At 34.0% G+C, this 21,374-nt stretch overlaps 1 protein-coding gene across 28 annotated transcripts in view; it reads left to right on the forward strand.

The window, feature by feature from the left end:
• The window catches only part of MBNL3 (muscleblind like splicing regulator 3), a 109,370-nt gene that overhangs the window by 35,580 nt on the left and 52,416 nt on the right, over positions 1–21,374 (forward strand). For 16 of the 28 annotated variants that reach the window (XM_039875387.1, XM_039875377.1, XM_039875405.1 and 13 more), the window contains one exon: positions 10,925–11,809. The exons of 3 other annotated variants lie outside the window; for them this stretch is intronic. In XM_039875387.1, coding sequence (XP_039731321.1) covers positions 11,633–11,809 — 177 coding nt within the window. In that variant the 5' untranslated portion in view covers positions 10,925–11,632. Of the gene's footprint in view, positions 1–10,924; positions 11,810–13,068; positions 16,609–20,283; positions 20,558–21,034; positions 21,167–21,374 lie in introns of those variants that run through there. 9 more of the 28 variants (XM_039875453.1, XM_039875425.1, XM_039875415.1 and 6 more) reach the window with 4 other exon arrangements.

Consider the following 21,374-nt stretch of genomic DNA (forward strand, 5'->3'; position numbering starts at 1 on the left):
TCAATAAGTCCTTATAATTTCAGAAGCAAGGATGCCTTTCTCCAGGGATTCAATGTTATAGCAAGTGCCCTGCTGGTTTTCAGTAGTGTGAAATGCCACCATAGCCAGGAATTAAGCTCCAAGATGGGCATGAGTTGTCAATGCAAGAAATGAATCAGGACAATTGGGTTAAACTTTTGGGAATCTGCCTACCCACTCTGATCACAGATTGCCAATATATCACATATGATGAAATTGGATCACGAGCTCTTCGTATGTACACTAAAAATTTCAGGCATTTTAGCCAAGTAAATTAACCTTTCTGGGCCTCTGTTCAAGGTCAAAGTAATCAATAGGTTACTTTGTTCCTCACTGACTTTGATAACTTCTTTGTGAGCTCATTTAGAGTTATTTGGACTATTTTTATATTTGTGTGGACTGGATTTTCCACACTCTCCTTTTTAAAATCTTTCCTTTGAGACTTGTTGAGATTGACCTTGAAAGGTAGAAGACAACTACTCTATCTGAACCAGGAAGATGACTTAATAATGACCGTATTATAGTTATACACCTTCTTTAGCATTAGCAAGGGCATTGACTACTTGTCCAACATTCAATTAAAAGATGTTAAAGAGCTACCGTATTTTACATTTCCTTTAAATTTTTCTATAAAGAAAAGCTCATAGTTTCTAATCCAGCAAAAATATCACTCTGAAATATCAAGAGAAAAATGGGATACTTATTTTAGAGGCCTTTAAGGAAGGACACTCTTAGGCCTGCGGGAAGATTGGGACATGTAGAACTTAAGATTTTGTACTGTCTATGGTCTCCACAATTCAGTTTTAACTCTTTACTAAAGCAGCCAGCTTTCCAATTAACTCTAGGAAATTGGCACACACACACACACACACGCACACATACACACCTACATGTCATGTATATGATATGAATGTGAAATAATTCCTCTAACAGTAGTAACTTCAGATACAAAGGGTAGAACTCTTATGTACACTTAGCTAGAAAATTCACTTTCCTAGAAAATTCCCTTCAAGTCCACTAGAAGTATTGGCATTGATGCATTAAACTACTTGGTCCTTGAAATCCAGATATTTTTGGTCTTCTTCCAAAATTTTCAGCCACAAAGTTTCTTTCTCTACCCTTTTACTAGTTTTGTAAGTGCTCCTAATAAGGAGTGGGGACTTTTCATACTGAGACTGAGAATCTGAATTTATTGACTATAATACCAGTCATGTAAGGAGGCTCTTATTGAATGCCTACTAGATACAGTGATGAATCCCTTCACACCATTAAATCAGCTAAATGCTACTTTTGTTTAACTCTCTGACAGATAATCATCCTTATGTGACTCACAAGTTTGACTAGAGAGTTACTTGGGCTGTTTATAAGTATTCAAAGGATAAATAAACATTTAGTGATACCTTTTGATTATTGTTTTGCAGTGAGTGTGTGTGTTAGTGAACAGTGAATGTTCAACCAAATCATATCAGTGAGAAAACTGAAAATTCAATTGAGTTAAACTCAATATGTACTTTGGGAGGACCATGAATACTTTCAGACCATTGTAGTGCATTTAAACTCCTGTAACAGAAATTTATGCCATTATAGCTCAAAAAATCACTATCTAAATTTAATTCCTGGCATGAGCTTATTCTGTAACAAAATCTGAAAAAAAAAAGAAAGAAAAACAATCCTTGTTGAACTTTCAACTACATTTTTAAAAGGAATTTCCATCATAGAGATTAAGATTAAAAAAAGTATTTGAGTCAATTCAGAAAATAGGACTACAGTTATGTGTCCTTAATGACTGGGATCATTGATAAATGGATAGTTCGCAAAATGCAAACAGGAAGCTTAACTTTTCAGCTTGTTTTTCTATGTACTTTTCATGCCGGCCTTATGTGAATCACTGCCTGTCCTGGTCTAACAGAGCCTGTGAACTGGAGAATAATAATCTGACCTTCATCCACTTCTTCTCATCATTTGTTCTCCCAGAGTATGTTCAATGCATAGACTTTGATCTGATTGTGTGTTGTAGGCTACTTAAATAAAACAGTTTTCCAAGGCCCGATCGTTGTTACCATACTACGTTTATAACCACTAAGTTTCTACTCTGCTTAAAATCTTTAAGAGAGGCTCCTGTTTGGATAACAAACATTCTTTCCTTGAGTCACTTTTAGGATCCTTCAGAAACTATCCACACATTATTTCTCTTCTGCAGTATGAACCTGCCATCCCAGCCAGCACACATCTGCTCACCATCTTACAAATACCAGGAGCCTAATCTCTTCTCACCCTCATTAGTGCTCTTCCTTTTCAGGAATGCTCTCTGCCCCTTCACCCTCACCTAGGTTCTTCTCACTCTTTAAGGCACAGCTCCACTTTCTCCTCTTTGAAAACTCTCTTAACTACTCCAGGCCTGAGTGACAGTCTCTTCTCAGAACTCTCATTGTATTTGTTAATTATATTACTGAATTTTGCTCTTAATTCTCAAAATTGTTTGCTTTTATTTCATACTATGTTGTTCTTGGCTCCCAAACTCAGTAGAGGCTTCTTCAGTGCAGAAGCAGTGTCTTGGAGCTCTTCTGATTCCCCAGAAGCATGTGACACAAGTCTGCACATCAAGTTGGTGTTTAATAAATGTTTGTTGATTGATCGTTATTTTTCTATATGAATATTTTAAAGACCTCATTTGTTTGAATTTTAGGGAATGACAATAAATATTTGTTAAAAATGAACTATGAAAATGCTTCTTTGTTTATTTTGGCCCTCCCATCTCCATCCATAGCCAACCAATTGATTGTATGAGTTTTAGAACAGGGATTTTATCTTGTTCACTTTGGTATCCCCAGCACCTAGATCAGTGCATAGGTCATATCAGATGCCCAGTAAATATTTCTGGAATGAATTCTCAGCAAAATAACCCTGCATATATTAAATGCAATCAGCCTTGTGTTTTATTTTGTATTACACTCATCTCAAATGCTTGAACATTGTAGAACATGAATTGCTAAATATATTAAGTTCCCATTATCTTCAAATTTAAATCCAGTTTGGGGTGAATGAAGATCTTTTAATCGCACTGGGACTTCTGTCCCATGCACATAAGCAGGAAAATTAACCTGTGTTGTTTAATAACTGTGTTTAGAATTCAGATTTTAAGTTGTTTTTATATTAAATTGGATTACTTTAAAATATTTAAATGGCATTTATTAGCAAGTTCTTATAATTTTGTATACTATTTAAAAGGAGATATACCTCTAAAAGAAGATGAACTTTTACAAAAATCATTCACAAACATTACTAAAGCTATGTTTGAAAGAGGCACTGTAGCATCTGCTTGTTTTTCTATGACCATATACACAAAATGAGATGGGTCATTTTAATTGCATTGTAAAATGGAATAACTTACCTGCTTTTTTGTAAAAAGTCTATTAAATGTATTACTTTGGGAGTATTGCGGGAAAATGCAATGAAGCTTTAAAAAAAAAAGAAAAAAGTTCTGCACATAGTCAAAATATCCTTATTTTTATAGCTTTTATTTTCACACAGAAAACTCAGTTTTCCAAAGGATGCTTGTGAAATCATGGTTTCCATCTGCAGTGCTAAGCACCTCTCATATGCTTTAAAGAACATGTATTTGTGGACCACTAACCAAAACACATAAGGGAAATAGAACATGAAGCAAATTAGAAAACTTGAAAGCTTTTAACCTTGTTGTTAGACTGCCAATTCAAGTAGCATGTGGCAGGTGTGTCATATAGAGCCAAAATAAATGGTCATAAGAAATTCTGAGGTAATACATATGCAAGGAAAGCTTAAAATGGAAAAAAAAAGAGAAAATATTGTTTTCATTGTTTGTTCAGGAGGTTGATAAATGCATTTAAAGAAATGCCTCTTCAGAAATTGCTTTAGGTGCCAAATAGTATCTCTGTGATCTTCTGGACCAGGCATTGGCAGTGTTTCTGTTATGTGCTGGCTTGTGGAGAGAAAGAAAAATAAAAGGAGGAGACAAAGAAAATGTAGAAAAAGTGGGGCAAAAGTAGCTGCTGCCAGTGGCGTTGCAAACAGCTCTTGAACAAGTTACTATTTCCATTAGATCAGCAGAAAATATTTATTCATTTTGTTTTATCAAGAAAACTTCTGTGAGAAAAGGTGTGATCCTTAAAAGATATATAATCTACTTCTGAAAAAGGAAGCATTTAAAAATGAATATAGTGTGTATCTAATTTCAAAGTAAAAACTTTTATATTTTCCTTACGTTATGTCTTATCTAGAATTCTTACAGATGAGCATTAATTAAAAGCCAACATTAAATTTTATTTTCAAAGAAGAATACTTTAGGAATGTTTCTTCCTATCACTCAAAGTGAAATCTCCTCTACCCCCACTCCCAGTTCAGTTTCATCACACCGATGATTGGGCAAAAACATTCCAAAGATTAATCTACTATCCAAAGATAAAGACAGAAATCCTTTGAGTGTCCCAAATATTTACTCTAAATCCAGGATAAGATCTTGCTGCTATCAAATGAGCAGGGATAGAACATTCTTTATGGAAACCAAATTCTCTATAGATCAAGAATCCAAGGTATTAACATTCCAATTTGAAAATTAGAATTGTGAGGAAATACTCAACTTCACAGGTCTGATATATTCAAAACTGACAGAGGTTGCCAAGGCTTAGCCAGCCTAGAGGGTGCTCATCTGACCAAACTCCTTGCTAGCATCATGCAGCAGAAGGGTTAATGTTAAATTACCATTTAATCTTCAACTTTTCAAAACAGGAACCCTGGGGAATGCTGTAACACTCTAACTTCCATTGAAAAGATAGAGCCAGCAAAACTAAGTAAAACATGATCTCTACCCTCAAGGAATTTACGATCTAGTTATGGAGAAAAATTAAGGGCTATGATGGAAGAATGTGACACATGCATAAGAGAGACACGGTATTGTGACATGGTTAAGAGGGTGGGCTCTGGACTCAGACTGCTTGGGTTTAAACCGTGGTTAGATAGCCTACTAGCAACATAAAATTGTACAAGTTAAATTACTAAACCTTTCTCCACCTCTGTTTCCCCATCTGTGAATGGGGAAAGTAGTACACTCTCCAAGAGGAATCTGAGGAGCATTAAGACTCAGTGTAATTTTTAGATATTCCTTTTGGTGATATTTCTATGCAATAGTGTTTGAGTGTGTATTTAAGGATGTTCTTAAGTCATAGCCCTTGATGTACTCTTCATGATGAATTAGAGGTTGGTGTTGAACTCAGAGTACCTAGTGTCTACTTCCAAAACTTCATAAACTTTTATAATCATTTCACTTCTCTGTGCCTTCACTTTCTTCTCTATTTAAATGAGCAAAGAAAGTTCCATGAAAGCAGGGACCTCATCAGTCTTGTTCAACATCTAGACAGTGCTTGGCACTGTAAATAATGGATAATTGTTGATGCAGTGCAACTCAAGGATATTATAAAGATGGTGTTACAACAGGCATGAACTTATTTTTTTTTTAATTTTTATTAAATTTATTGGGCTGACATTGATTAATAAAAGTATATAGGTTTCAAGTGTACAATTCTGTAATACATCATCTGTATATTGAATTGTGTGTTCACCATCCAAAGTCAGATCTCCGACCCTCACTGTATATTTGATCCCCTTTACCCTTATCTACCTCCCCCTTCTATTTTTTCTCTCTAGTAGCCACTAAACTGTCGTCTGTGTCTATGAACTTTTGTTTGTCTCGTTCACTTTTTGCTTTCAGTTTTATATCCCACATATGAGTAAAATCATACGGTTCTCAACTTTTTGTCTGACTTATTTTGCTTACCATGGGATTCTCAAGATCTATCCATGTTGTTGCAAATGGCAGTATTTCATCTTTTCTCATGGATTTATCCAATCATTTATCAAAGGACACTTCAGTTGTTTCCATGTCCTGACCACCGTGAATAATATTGCAATGGAAATCAGGGTGTGTATATCGTTAGGGATCAATGTTTTTAAATTTTGGTGGTAAATACCCAGAAGACGGATTGCTGGGTCATAAGATAATTATATTCTTAATTTTTCGAGAAACCTCCATACTGTTTTTCATAGTGGCTGTACCAATTTACATTCCCATCAGTAGTGTATGAGGGTTCCTTTTCCCCACAACCTCTCTAACACTTGTTATTTCTTGTCCTGTTGATGATAGCCATTCTAACAGGTGTGAGATGGTATCTCATTGTAGTTTTGATTTGCATTTCCCTAGTAGCTAGTGAAGTTAAGCATCTTTTCATATATTGGATGTTTGTATGTCTTCTTGTGAAAAGTGTCTTTTCAGGTCCTCTGCCCATTTTTTGTTGGATAGTTTGTTTTTTGTTGTTGAGTTGTATGAGTTCTTTATATATTTTGGATATTAGCCCCTTATCAGAGGTGTTCTTTGCAAATATATCCTCCTATTTGGTTGGTTGCCTTTTTGTTTTGTTAGTGGTATATTTTGCTGTGCATCTTTTTAGTTTGATATTGTCCCATTCATTTATTTTTGCTTTTGCGTCCCTTGTCTCTTAGGTCAAATTAATAAAATCTTCTCTAAGACCAAGGTCCTTAAGTTTATTATGTTTTCTTCTGTTTATTTTATTGTTTTAGACCTTATATTTAGGTCTTTGAGCCATTTTGAGTTAATGATTTTGTATGGTGACAAATAGCAATCTATTTTCATTCTTTTACACGTGGCTTTCCAATCTTCCCAGCACCATTTATTGAAGAGGCTTTCTTTTCTCCATTCTTTGCTTTTGGCTCCTTCGTCGAAAATTATTTACCCATATAAGAGTAGGTTTATTTCTGAGTTTTCAGTTCTGTTTCATTGATCTGTATGTCTGTTTTTCTGCCAATATCATGCTGTTTAGATTTTTGTTGCTTTGTAAGATAATTTGAAGTCAGGGAGTGTGATACCTCTGGTTTTGTTTTTTTTTTCCCTCAGGATTGCTTTGAGTATTCAGGGTTTTTTGTGGTTCCATACAAATCTGATGATTTTTTTTGTACTATTTCTTTAAAAAATTCCATTAGACTTTTGATGGGGATTGCATTAAATCTGTATATGGCTTTGGGTAATATGGCCATTTTAACTATGTTGATACTTCCAATGCATGAACACGGAATATCTTTCCATTTATTTGTGTCTTCAATTTCTTTTAATAATGGCTTGTAGTTTTCAGTGTATAGGTCCTTCACATCCTTTGTTAAGTTTATTTTTAATGTTTTATTCTTTTGGGACATGAACATAATTTTGAGAAAGAACCATGAGTATTAATTACACATACACAAAAAAATTGACTGGCTTTTCTTGTTTAAGATTCTCAAGAGAGATGAGAGATAAGAAATTATCTCTGCGGCATTTCTCTGCTGGGATCTAAACATGAGTTTTGGAATCAGAGGATTTTGCCTAGACTTGTAGTTCTACCATTTAAAGCTTTTGACCTCAGATAAGTAACCTCTATGAGCTTTATTTCCTTCATTGGTATTTTTGGGGTATCACCCATGCTTTAGAGTTTTTAGAGCTCCAACGATCAATGAAATAAAAGCACTTGAGAAGTGCAAATACTATACAAGTACAAATGTACTAACCAATGGTAACTTTTTATGTTCTGCATTAGAGGTCTATAAATCATGCAAAGCAAAATTGCATTCCTATTACTCAAGACTAAGATAGTGAAGACAAGACTGTTTTGTGTCCAAAACAAAGTTGATCTTCTTTAAAATACAGGGGAAAATAGATCCCCTCCCTGTCTTCTATACACAGTCAGACAAGCAGAGCTGCTTGAGAGAATTTTCCATCATCACACCAGTTTTATTTAATTGTTGCATATGGCTGCCAACTCCAAAAATAGTTTCAGTCTGAAGGAAGACATGCACTGGCTAGAACTGTTTTGAGGAATTGGCTAGGGTCCCATCAGGGGTTGCAATCCCACTTAAAAAAAAAGAAAAGAAGAAAATTCCTTCTTCGATTCTCCCTGTCTTACATGAAATGCATGGCCAAGATCCAATTTCTTTTTGCATTTTTCATTTGTAAAAGTTCAAAATTCAAATTTATTATTTATTATCTGTTTCTGTACTTCATGGACCTCTATAGAAAAAATATTTCTCCAGACATTCACTGTTTGTATTCTGAGCAAATTATATATATTTCTTTGTGTGTTATTTTTCATCAAATGTGGTCAGGCAGCCTGTATAATTTAGTTATAGGATTAAATTTTAATAATTTTAGTATTTCTTTAGATATAAATTTACAAACTCACAGAATATACTCTTTTAGAGTATTTTCCATTATACACTGAGTCAGTTACAGTATGGAAACTAATTTACTCTTGAAATTCAACCTAGTAGCACAATGTAGAAGAATTTGTGTCTAAGGAGAATGTAAAAAAGATTGAGATAGCCAATTATTTTACTCACGAGGTTGTTTTCAGTTGTTATGTCTTGTAGACTTTTTCAAAATATAATAACTTTACTAATACATGATACACATACTATCCAATTCATCCATTTAAAGTGTACAATGTTGTGAATAGGTTTTACTATATTCAAAAATCGTGCAACTACCACCACTATCTAATTCCAGAATATTTTCATCATCCCCAAAGGAGGCCACATACCCATTAAGTAGTTACTCCACTTTCTCCCCTCACTCAGGCCCTCACAACCACTAATTTGCTTTCTGATTCTATGGCTTGCCTATCCTGGATATTTAATATAAATTGAACCATACAATATGTGGCCCTTGTGACTCGCTTCTTCCATTTAGCATGTTTTCGAAGTTCATTCGTGTCGTTGCATGTATCAGTACTTCGTTCTTTTGATAGTGGAATAATCTCCCATTTTGGGGATATACCATATTTTGTGTATCTTTTCATCTGTTGATAGACACTTGAGTTTTTTTCCACTTCTTGGCTATTATGAATAGTGCTGCTATGAACATGAGTGTACAAATATATCTTTGACCCTGCTTTCAGTTCTTTTGGGTATATACCTAGGTTTAGAAGTGCTAGTTCATAATGGTAACTGTTTAACATTTTGAGGAATTGTCAAACTGTTTGCCACAGCAGCTGTGCTATTTTATATTCTCACCAGCGATGTATGACAATTCCAATTTCTCCAATTTTTTCTCTCTTTTTTATTATAACCATCCTAATGTGGTTTTCATTTGTATTTCTTCCATCTGGTTATTAAAAATATAAATATATATATATATATATTTATATTTATATATATAATTTTTTCTGGAAGTCATTTGACTGACAACCTTAGCCCTCTAAAATATGGTCCTATGTGAAAGATATTGCGAAAGGGTCCCAAAACTAGTAAGAGCAGTCGTAGACCTTCTGCATGAAAGCCCTGCATTTTGCTCCCTTAGGCCCCTTATTCAGTGAATAATTAATTCTTATTCAACATTCATGATTGGCTATTATGTTTTCCAGAGGGGAGCCAGATAATCCATAATGGCAGATATTGTGGCAGGAAGAGAAGTAACAGTAAAAGTGACAAATAACACTTCCCAGGACATTTATGACCCTGAGCCTTCAACCAGAGGTCAAATTACATTCAATATTTTCTAAGAAGGCAAAGCCACACATAATATATTTTAGAAGGACTTTCATGAAGAATGACTCAGAGAAACATGTTTTATTCTCGAATGAATAAGTTTGCATGAATTTTCTAGATATTTAATTTCCTAATGGTATCTGAAAAATTAGGTGATATTGAGCATTATTTTGAATGTGGAAGGAACAGATAGAAGATTCAGATTCTGTAAAGTTATTGAAGATATTGTTTTAAACAAGTAAATGAAATGTTTTCAAAAACTTTAATTCTACTTTTTTGATGAAGTTAACAATTAGTTGTTTCGTCTGATATTCCAAGCCTACTTTTGCTTTAGAAAATCCTTGTTATTTTGATATATATTCATGTCACAATGCCAGTAAATTAACCTTTCCTCTGTCTTATCAGTTAAGTTGCCAGAAGTTTTTGCTGGTTGATACTGGTTTAAATCAAAACCTTAAAGCTTCAGGATAGTTAACGTATAAGTGAACAGTGCTTTCTCTCTCTCTCTCTCTCTCTCTCTCTCTCTCTCTATATATATATATATATATATATATATACACATATATATACACATATATATATACACTCTCTCTCTCTCTCTATATATATATATATACTGAAACCTCATGCTGAGTTGTTCCATATCCCTTCATAGAGACCAATAACTAATAAAGCATACACACAAAAAAAATTTAGCATCTTTTCAAAGTATTTCTTTATCTGAAGCATATTTTATATTCCCATCCTCTATCCTACCTCATTTGCAGTGGGTCTCCAGCTAGTTATGTCATGACCATTTTATGTGATTACCAACAAATTACATTTCAAATATACACACAGAGTTACCTCTTAGAGCAACTTACATTTTATTAGCAATTCTTGTTTTCTGCATTTTGAGAGCTGATAATCAAGCCTTCAGTTAGAACCTAATAAAACCAGTTTAAAGACAGGTCTTTGGTAGCCTCTATAAACTGTAGACATGTAGGTGGATCAAAAATTCATAAAGGGCTGTCATGTCCGGCTCTGGCGTTTTCTGTGCAATGGACCCCAGAATGAGTTTCTGCCCCAAAACAAATCAAAATGAAGCATTCTTTTTTTAAAAATTGGGTTGCTGCCCAGTCTTGTATTGCAACAGTAAATCTAAATCATTGTTTCCTTTTACTATGCACAACTCTATGCTGGGAAATGTCCCTTTTATTGACGATGGCTGACTGTACTGTGTTGCATTGTCAGTATGTAGATGCTTCTTGTTTAAAGTGAGGTATGGTTACTTCTTTTCCAAATCTAGGGTTTAAATCAGAAGCATTGTATTATATTAACTAATTTTATTTTATTTTTCTTGTAGGTTTCTGAAAAGTATCTTTTCTGAAAACTCTGCTGCTTGGATTTCACTCTAGAGCTGTCTCTTTATAAACCCCTTTCCCTACCACGACCACCCCTCTCTCCCCAAAAAAACCCTGGTGTGCTTGCAGTTCACTCAGCAACTCATCCATTCTTTTTTTTCTTTGATTTTTAATTTTTGATAGTTGATTTCTCTCCTCCTGATCTGCAGCATTTATTTTTTAACAGTTGTACCGTCCTTACCAATCTTAATCTTTAAAGCCAAGAAATAGGGAGAAAAACTTTTCTCTTCTTGAACTGAGACCATTCCACAAATTGAAGGGCAGCCAACAGCATATGCTTTTTGCAAGAATAATTGAAAACATCAACTGGAGAGCACAGAATTCTTTTGAAAGTCTACCAGTTATATGAAGTAACTTTGGCAGAAGAACAAAATAAAACACTCAATATCTTAACCTTTACAGTTGCCTTCTTAGGAGTTGGTCTCTAATTTGATTTTTAGTTATTCTGATGCAATTTTTATTTTATGATTGACTTTCTGTTTGATTAAACCTCATTTGACTTAAATGAAAACCTAGGTGCTAACAAAGAAACATTTCACCAAAGCAACCTGTGATCTCTTTACATTTAGCTTGGATTCATTTTTAATTTTTTAACGACAGGAGTAATACAGCCCTAGAGAAGGTGCACTTGATTTTAAATTGCTTTCAATATGACGGCTGTCAATGTTACCGTGGTTCGTGATACCAAGTGGCTGACTTTAGAAGTCTGTAGAGAATTTCAGAGAGGAACCTGCTCTCGAGCTGATGCAGACTGCAAGTTTGCCCATCCACCAAGAGTTTGCCATGTGGAAAATGGTCGTGTGGTGGCGTGTTTTGATTCTTTAAAGGTGAGTCTCATCTAAATGTGTATAATAATTAATTTAAATATGTTGATTTTTGTGTTTTTTGAAATACGACTACTTTGAAATTGGTAAAGTTAATAATAGCATGATAGCGGTAAGTTTTGTTTGTTTTTTAAGACAAGATGTAGACTTTATGTTTGTAGAACTAAGCCAGACTAAAGTTCACCCCATCAAAGCCCACTGATCAAGGTCTCGAGATTGACTTAAAGAAAAAAAATTCAAGAATTTTTGGAGGAATGCAAAATTGCAGACTTGCCATACTTCTTTGTGTACAATTTAGGTTTTGAATACAGTGATCGTAATCCTCATATAACTCAGAGAAGCCCTTTACTGAACTATAGCTTATTATCTATGTCATCAAAATACACTTGGCAGGGAACAGTCAATTTTCAGAGGAAAAATAAAAGCAGACCAAGACAGTACAAGGTGAAAATCTCACTACTGAGAAAGAAAATGATAGTATTTTGAAATTTTTTCGTCAAAGTATATTTTGAATGTTTAACTTAAACGTATTGCTACAAAACTAGGTTCACTAGTTTTTTTCTTCCTGAACTGCTTATTGAACAATTACAGATTTTCGAGTACATTTTATAAAAGTTTTATTGCCAATGTCATCAAATCTGAATAATATGTACTAGAGAATAAACAAAATATTTATTCTGAGACCAAATGAGATATCTAGAATAGAACATGTATGATTGCAGAACAAGGAAATACACTGATTATCATGTTTTATTCATAGTTATCCTTACATTAAGGATAAAGAGGTACAAATTAAAATGTAGAAGTCAAAAAGTAAGATTCCTGGTTTAATTAATCAGATTTGCTAGGATGCATTCAAGATTATTTTTCAATATATGTCTAAATGAATTAAGCTTAATAAGAAACTTCTCAATTTCTTGATATTGGTTTATCCTCATCATGACCAATATTACCTCATTAACAGTTTTATTTAGGGCTGCATTGGCTAATATAAATATATCCCTTCATTGATCTTTTCTTTGGAAAACATTTTATCAAGTGATATCCCACTTAAGTAATTACCTTTACTTATTTTGTGGTTACTGGTTTTTGTTGCAGGCCATTCCAATTCATGAATAGAAACTTGTTATCATAAAGATAATAGTAATTCCTACTGTTGAAAATGTCTAGATTGCTGTTATTTGACTAAAGGGCTCATTATGTTTTCTTCACCTACAGTTATTTTTGTGTATTATTTAAATCTACTGCTGCAGGACTGGACAGTGCCACGAAGTGGAAAAAACCACTGGATTAGTTGCGGGGGAAAAGATATCTTTCATCCAATCCATATAGAGGAGTTGCCACTGCACTAGGCACTTTACATATGTTGTTTTGGGAGATCTAGGGTACAGTCCAACCCCACTACTGACCTCAGCTACTTAATCTGGTGAAGCTTGAGTTACTTCATCTCTAAAAGATGGGTAATTCTTCTCTACTTAACCTCTACAATTATTGTGGAGATTCCAATAAGATAACATAAATGAAAAAGCATGTATCACTATAAAAGTGAAGTAAATGAAAGGTTATTTTCTTACTATTAACTAAGATGTTTTTTAGGAATCTTCAAAACAGTTGTATTTAGTTAGGATTTACTATTTAAAACCACAAGCTCATGCTCCAAATCTATATACCCAAATCTAGTTCCATGAGTGCGTTGTTAGATCAAGCTAAGTATCAGTTTTTATGGCTTACTCTTTGATACAAAGTTCCTTGTAAGCTTTGTAAATTCTATCTGTCCAGGCATTTGGTGGAAGGAGTTGTGTGCTCTTCCTAATCATTGATATACTTCAGGTCAATTCCCCTATTAAGGCAATAGAGTGCCATAAAGGAAACATTTCGAGAAAAAGTAATATGGAAAGTGATTGCTAGCAAAATGCATACTGAACTACCACACTAACGCTTGAAAAAATGTTTCAGAAACTATGTAGATAATAGCCAATGAATAGTAAGAATCCACTTGATTATTTAAATATACTAATTACTGCTTTCAGTGTTTTTAAAGTAATTTTTGCATTATGTTAATATCTTGATGACCAATCACACAGATATAGATGATTTACATAAGCATTACATTCTCAAATTTTAATGAAAACCTTAATATTTCAAATATATGATGCCTTTTAAACAATTAATTAATTTGCTATTTAGATAGCACATTCATCACACTTCCATATCTGCACAAAAGCTTTGTAGTTCTCTTCTTTTATATTATTTCTTATTCATGATATACATAAAAGGTATACTAAATTGAAGGTAATTGACCTATGTGGCTTGTACTGCTATAATATCTATAATACACAAATAACATACCTCAATGGTTATTGCAGCAGTCATTACCCTCTCTTGAAACACCTTTGAACTATATCTGTGCATTGTTTCTTCTTTCATAAGTGGTTAAATAACTGAAACAATCATTTGATGGGTTTTGGGCTGCTGATTTGGTTTGTTTTTTTGTTTTTGTTTTTGTTTTTGTAAGGACTCCATTAGCATGAGGTACTCTACCAGATGATGATGGTTCTTTGCTTTCATAATAGACACAGTAGATATAATGTCCTATATTGACCTCATAATGAGGGAATGTAATGAAAATAAGGAGGGCAAGCTTGACAATTAATTGTGCATCATACCGAAGTGCTATGCCCATCACTCCATGAATGTTGAATGATCAGTGATGAAGTTGCACCATCTTCAGACAGAGCTCTAGACAGTGCAGTGCAGCCCATAGATTTCCAACTATATAAAAGTCTTGGTTGATATGCAGCTGTTTTTGACTCAATTGCCTAGTCTGCTTGACTCAATTTATTTCAAAATTTCTCTCCAAAGTATTGCTTAACCTATTCTGTGCCAATTTCTTTATATTACAGTTTGCCATGGATCTAGGTTGGTATTTTTAATGAGTGTCCCTGGGAGTTAATAAAAGATCATCATTAAAAATACTAACCTAAAATTTTAGTGATTATTATCATAGCCAAGATTATTATCCTAATGTATTCTGCTTCAATGTCATGATGTCTTGAACCTTCCCCTCCATACTTGAAGCAGTGTGATATCAGCCACCTGTTTTCCAGAAAGAATATAAATACTGTCATTATTTCATTATGAGAGATCAACACCTATCACATATGCCCACCCCACTCTCCACTTTGAGTAGTTTTGTAACAAAAAGTTATTGAGAAAAGCCTTAGCAGCAGGCACAGTCAGAGAACAGTCATATCAACCTGTATATATTCCTAAAATATTTGAACTGGGTGAAGAATGTACATAAAACAGCCGCACACTATCTTCAAACATTGCATATGATCACAAGCACAATATTTTCTCAAGTGAAACCTGTTCTATAGGCATATGAATGTGAATTTATCCTTGTAGGTCAAATTATCATGAGTCACCAGTATATTCTGTATTAGCGTCACTAGTCGTAGCAGTTTTCACTAGTTTAAAATTTGATTATTTTTGACTGAATATTTACCTCATCCCTATTTGCTAAGGGGAATCTTTCCAAGAGCAGAAGACTCCTAGCAACATAATCCCAAGGGTCACCGGATTATGCAAGGTTTAGAACCATTTACGAGCTCCATTAGAGAGGTCTGCCTGCACTATAGAAACACAAAGACAGTACCTGTTATCCTGAGACTGAAGGAATTCATTTTGGACATTTCAAAAGAAAAATGAAATTATGATTAATACTTAAACGAATATATATTGATAGCTCAGCTTCACTTTTTTATTTTGAAATAATTTTAGACTTACACAAAAGTTGCAAAAATTGTACATGGAGTTCTTGCATACCTTTAACCCAGGTTCCTGTAATATCAATAGTTTATGTACCATATATAGCAAAGTTATCAAAACTAGGAAATTAACTCTAGTACAATATTATTAACTAAACTAGAAGCCTTATTTGAATTTCACCAGTTTCTCTCCTAATGTTCTTTCTCTGCTCCAGAATCCAACCCAGGATCCCATATGGCATTTACTTGTCATGTCTCCTTGGCCTTATTCAATCTGTGACAGTTCCTTGATTTTTCCTTATGTTTCATGACCTTGACATTTTAGATGAGTACTGGTTAGTTATTTTGTAGAATGCCTCTCAATCTGGGTTTATTGAATGCTTTATCATGATTTGATTGAGGTCATGCATTGTTTTGGCAAGAAAACCACAAAACTTATGTGCATTGTATCTGAGAGTACGTGATGTTGATGAATCTTATCACTCCTTATGTTAACTGTAATTGCTTGATTAAGATGATGTCTGCTAGGTTTCCTCACTGTAAAGTGATCAGTTTCCTTTTTGTGCAAATTGATAATATATTCTTCCATTATTATTCCCTACAACATGCCATTGATTGTAAGGGCCATCCCAATAACCAAGCTGTCAAAATGTAAACATTTGTTCATCTTAGAAATGATGGGTAATGCACTTTTATAATTATGGTCAACCAAGAAGGGAAGAGAGGAGAAATGGACTAAGAGTATGACAAAGAAAGTAGCAGCAACAGGCTACCAGAAAGAAAGAACACGGAGAATGGGAAGCCGAAGAAGTTTTGTTATGTGAATGTCTCTGTCACATACTCCTGTGAGGTAGGCCCTGCACTGGAGTCAGTGCCCATGGCTACTTCTAATTTATGACCCTCCTGCATCTGGAAACAGATTTTCTGCCTTCGTTTTCATGATAAATAACATTTTCCCTCGATTAAAAGTTATGTGTCTTTATGAAGGGAAAAGAAGATACAAAAGAAGTTTTAGAAATCATATACAAGAAGGTAAGAATAAAAATAAAATGTAACTAAATGTAAATATAATATCATTCCCACTATCCAATACCACCACTAACATTTCTATGTATTTCCTTCCAGTCTTTCTGTCTTTTATATAACTGTTGAATAAACCTTGCTTTATGTCCTGCCTCCTCACAGACCACGCTCCTTCACTTACTCCCTCTTGATGATCCTAGAAAGCCAACATCTCCCTCCATTTATCCTTCCTATTAGCTTCATGTTCTTCCCAGGTTACCAAAAAAAAGTCTATGATTTTAAAAGTCTATGATCTCCCATTCATAGACTTTTAAAAATATACCAGTTATTGCAGATATTTTTATGATCAGAAAATAAAAGTACACCCTTTCTAGAACTCTGATATAGAGAAAAAAAATTTTAATATAATTCTATTACTCAATGAAACTCTTCACATGTTGGTGCATGCCTTTTCAAAATTTCTTTTAATGACAACTATTTTGTTTAAAAAAAATATTAATTCTTTCCATGGATTTACAAAGGATTTTCATACTTGCGAAGGAATAATATTTTAGAAATATACTTAATTTAAAATATATCATTTAAATAATATGCAGCCATCAGAAATTATGTTTATGAGTAGTAGTATGAGTTTATGAGTTTATGTTTATGTAGTAGTAATAGTAATAATTATTATTTATCATCATCATCATCATCATCATCATCATCATCATCATCTATACCTCCTATTGACTGCTTACTATATTCCAGAAACTTTAAACATGCTTCCTTCCTTACATCAAGTCTGTGTAGGCTTTACCATTGGATGAGCCACGTTTTGTCAGCTATGTTGTTTTAGATAAGTACCCAAACTCCTTGTCCCTAAGTTTCCTCACCTGGGAAAACAAAGATCATACTAACACCTACCTCTGGAGTACTTACTGAGCATTCAGATGAGATGATTCAAGTAAGGTGCTCATCATAAGCACTCAACAAATGTCTATTTTCACCAAATAAATTTCAGGTCTATTTTCACCAAATAAACACGAAAATTAAAATTAAATCATGACAGGTCTAGAAGAAAGTATAGGTGAACACTTTTATAATCCTGGGTGAGGAAGACCTTCTAAGTATGGCAGACTCAATAAAGGCAAAGGATTATTAGAACCGACCACACAATAAAAATTATTTCTGAATGGTAGAAAACATCACAAAGTTAGAAGACAAGCAATAATTTGGGGCAAAATTGACATATATGACACATAAAAATATTATTTATTATATAATGAGTTTATGAATAAAAAATGCAAACACTAAAAACTATTTTCTTAGAAAAATAGGCAAAGGATATAAACAGCAGAGCAAGACAGTCTGATGTGACCAATTTATCCATGGGGACATTTTGATGAGCCCTGTTGACACAACTGCTTTGATGCAGCCACTGTGTTTCAGCTGTGCCTGTCACATTGCACTCCCCTACAACCTCCAGTTCAGAGGACTTGCACTTTCTACTTTAGTGCTTTCTGCATTATTTACGTTTTCTTTTATAAATGTGTAATTTCTAATAAGAAAGAAGAAAGCAAGAAAAGCAAGAAAGCAAGAAGCAAGAAAGCAAGAAAGCAAGAAAGCAAGAAAGAAAGAAAGAAAGAAAGAAAGAAAGAAAGAAAGAAAGAAAGAAAGAAAGAAAGAAAGAGAAAGAAAGAAAGAAAGAGAGAAAAAGAGAGAGAGAAAGAAGAAAAACCTTGTTAAACAGGGCTAGCCTGTAAAGGGAAATAAAAATCATCTATATCCATATCTCATTCATTCATTCATTCATTTATTCATTAGTTGGATAGGTACCAACTGAATACCTGTTGTGTGCCAAGCATTGTGCTAGGCATGGGATGTAGCAGTGAATTAGAAACAGTCCCTGCTCCCATAGAGCAGACATCTAGTTGGGGGAGGAACAGGCAAAAAGGAAGTAAATGTTCAGGTTATGACATATTAACAGATGTGAATAAAAATTAGGCAGGGAAAGGACAAAAGAATGGCAGAGGCTGCTGTTTCAGACAAAATGGTCAGGGAAGCCTCTCTAAATGAGGTGATATTTGAGGAGAGGCATAAATGAGGTGAGAGAGTGGGCTATTTAGGATTTCTGAGAATATTCCAGGCAAAAAGAACAATAACAACAAAGACCCTGAGGCGGGAGTAAGCCTGGTATGTTTGAGAAACATCAAGGTCACTGGAGCAGAGGGATGAAGAGGAGAGCTGTAGTAGATGAACTCAGAGAGGTCATGGGTAGTGGGAAATCAGGGCATGGGAGATTAAGTCTGTGTATATTGTGGTAAAGACTCAGAGGGGTAGGCATGTCCTGTGTGGCTTCAGATAAGGAAAGACTTTGGAAGATAGTGCTGGGCTTCTCTGGACTCTGGATATGTATCTTTTACCTGCTGTTTTTTTCTCTATATCTTTTGCTTTAATAAATCTTAGCCATCAGTATAATCTCTTGAGTCTTGTGAGTCCTCTGGCAAATAACCAATAAAGCTTTTCTATACATTATTCTTCTTTATACATTATTTAGTTGATTATTTTTTTAAAAACTTTATTTTTTTTCCTTTTTATGAAGTTGTTTCTTTTTCTTTTTTTTTCTTAAATTTAGTTTTTGAATGGATAATTTATTTTAATTATTTTTTTTAAAAACAACTGGTTCTCAATTGATTAATAGATAAACCAAATGTAGTTTTGTACAATGGAATATTACTGTTATAAAAAGGAGTAAAGTAGAAATATTGGCTACAGCATGAATGAACCTTGTAAACATTATGCTAAGTGAAAACAAGCCAGCTCAGAAAGACTACATATTGTGCAATTCCATCTATGTTAAATATCCAGAGTCAGCAACTACATAGAGACATAAAACAGATTAGTGTTTGACAGGGGCCTTGTATGAGAGGAGAGAATGGATGAGGGAACACTGGAAAGTAACACTAATTAGTGCGAGTTTTCTTTTTCGGGTGACGATAATGTTCTGGAAGTAGTGGTAAATATACTAAAAACCACTGAGTGTACACTTTAAAGGGTGAACATTATGGTATATGAATAATATCTCAATAAAAAATAAATATAAAAGTAACCTTTATAGTAAGGTTTACCTATTATCCTTTTTTTCTCCAGTTAATCCATTGACTTCTCAACCAATATATTTAGTTTTTCTCTCTCATAAATACTTTGTATATATACATGCAAATATGTACATTCCTAATATCCCCCCTTTTACACAAATAGTAGCATACTGTTCTTCTTCTTGCATTTTTTAGTTAAAAATATTAAAAGTAAAAGGCTAGGAAAAGATATACCATGCTGACATTAATCAAAAGGAACCTGGAGGTGCTATATTTATATTAAAGATAAACAGAATTGAACACAAATACTGGGCTCTAGTTAGTAACTCTGTTACTCACAGGCATATGTAAGTACTTAATGGAGATACTAGGGTTAAACAAATAAGTGAATAGATAATAGATAAAGATAGCCAGGTTTCTCACAGAGAAAATAATTAAAGATAAGGAAAAAGGGAAGGCTAGAATGAATTCTGTGACATGGATTTAAATGAAGACATCAGTATGAGCTCATCTTTAATGTAATATGTATACAGATATACAGGTACAGAAATAGACATAGATGTGCGTGTATTCATGGGTTAGTATAGATGCTTATATTTTCTAGGTCTGCCTTTGGAGGACCTAGAGCAAGGACACCCCAATAATAATAAACACAGCTAGTTCCCAGATCCTGGTTTCCAATACCATTCTTCAATAAAGGAACCAGACTCTTGAAGTATTGGCTCATTCTGGATCAGGACAGGGCAAATACAAGATGAACTTGTTATGCCTTCTACCACAAAATAAGGAAGTGCTCAAGAAAATTTGGAGCATGACAAGAGGACACAGGAGCCAATCTGAAGGAGCTCCCACTGGCCACTATGTAAGAATCATGAAAGGTAACGAAAAACTGAGAAACTGTCACATATTGGAGGAGACTAAGGAGGCATGACAAGTAAAAGCCATGTGGGATCCTGGAACAGAGAAAGATATTAGGGGGAAAATTGGTGAAATTCAAATAAGGTCTCTAGTTTAGTTAATAATATTGTACTAGAGTTAATTTCCTTGTTTTGATAACTGTGCTATGTATGGTATGTAAGTTGTTGACATTCCAGGAATTTGAGTGAAAGGTATGCAGGAACTCTCTGTACTGTTTTTGCAATCTTGTAAGTCTAAAATTATTTCAAAATAAAATATTTTTAAAAGTTAGCTCTTTTAGTCTTACACATGCGTCTCTGTCTTTTAATGCTCAGAAATACAGTGGGGTATTGTTTTCATTTTTCTTTCTTCTTTTTTTTTTAAATTATAAGTGTGATAAGGAGAAAACTCTGAAATTCATGCAATGGCTGATCCTGCAACTGACCACATCTAGATGGATGAATAGTCAAGAAAGCATTCATATCCATAATAGCACTTCACAAGCCTAGCAAATCAAGAATTTTGGCTGTAAAAAGAAGATCATTCAGTTCAAGTTGTTACCATTTACAGATGAAGAAACTGGAGAGCTGGTGAGGAAGAGTCACTTGCCTAAGGTCACATAAGCAGTTATCAAAAGAGCCTGAGGATCAATGTTCTAGTCATTTCAGTGATTTTTGTTTTTTTCCCCCTGTGGAGGAGGAAATGGAGTCAACATCAACTGGGCTGTTGTTTCACTAATCCAAGGCAACAGACTTTTATCACATTCAAACTGTCCCACATTACATAGGGATGCACTGC

This window comes from Pteropus medius, unplaced genomic scaffold (assembly GCF_902729225.1).
Source record: "Pteropus medius unplaced genomic scaffold, Ma_sr-lr_union100, whole genome shotgun sequence".
NCBI lineage: Eukaryota > Metazoa > Chordata > Mammalia > Chiroptera > Pteropodidae > Pteropus > Pteropus medius.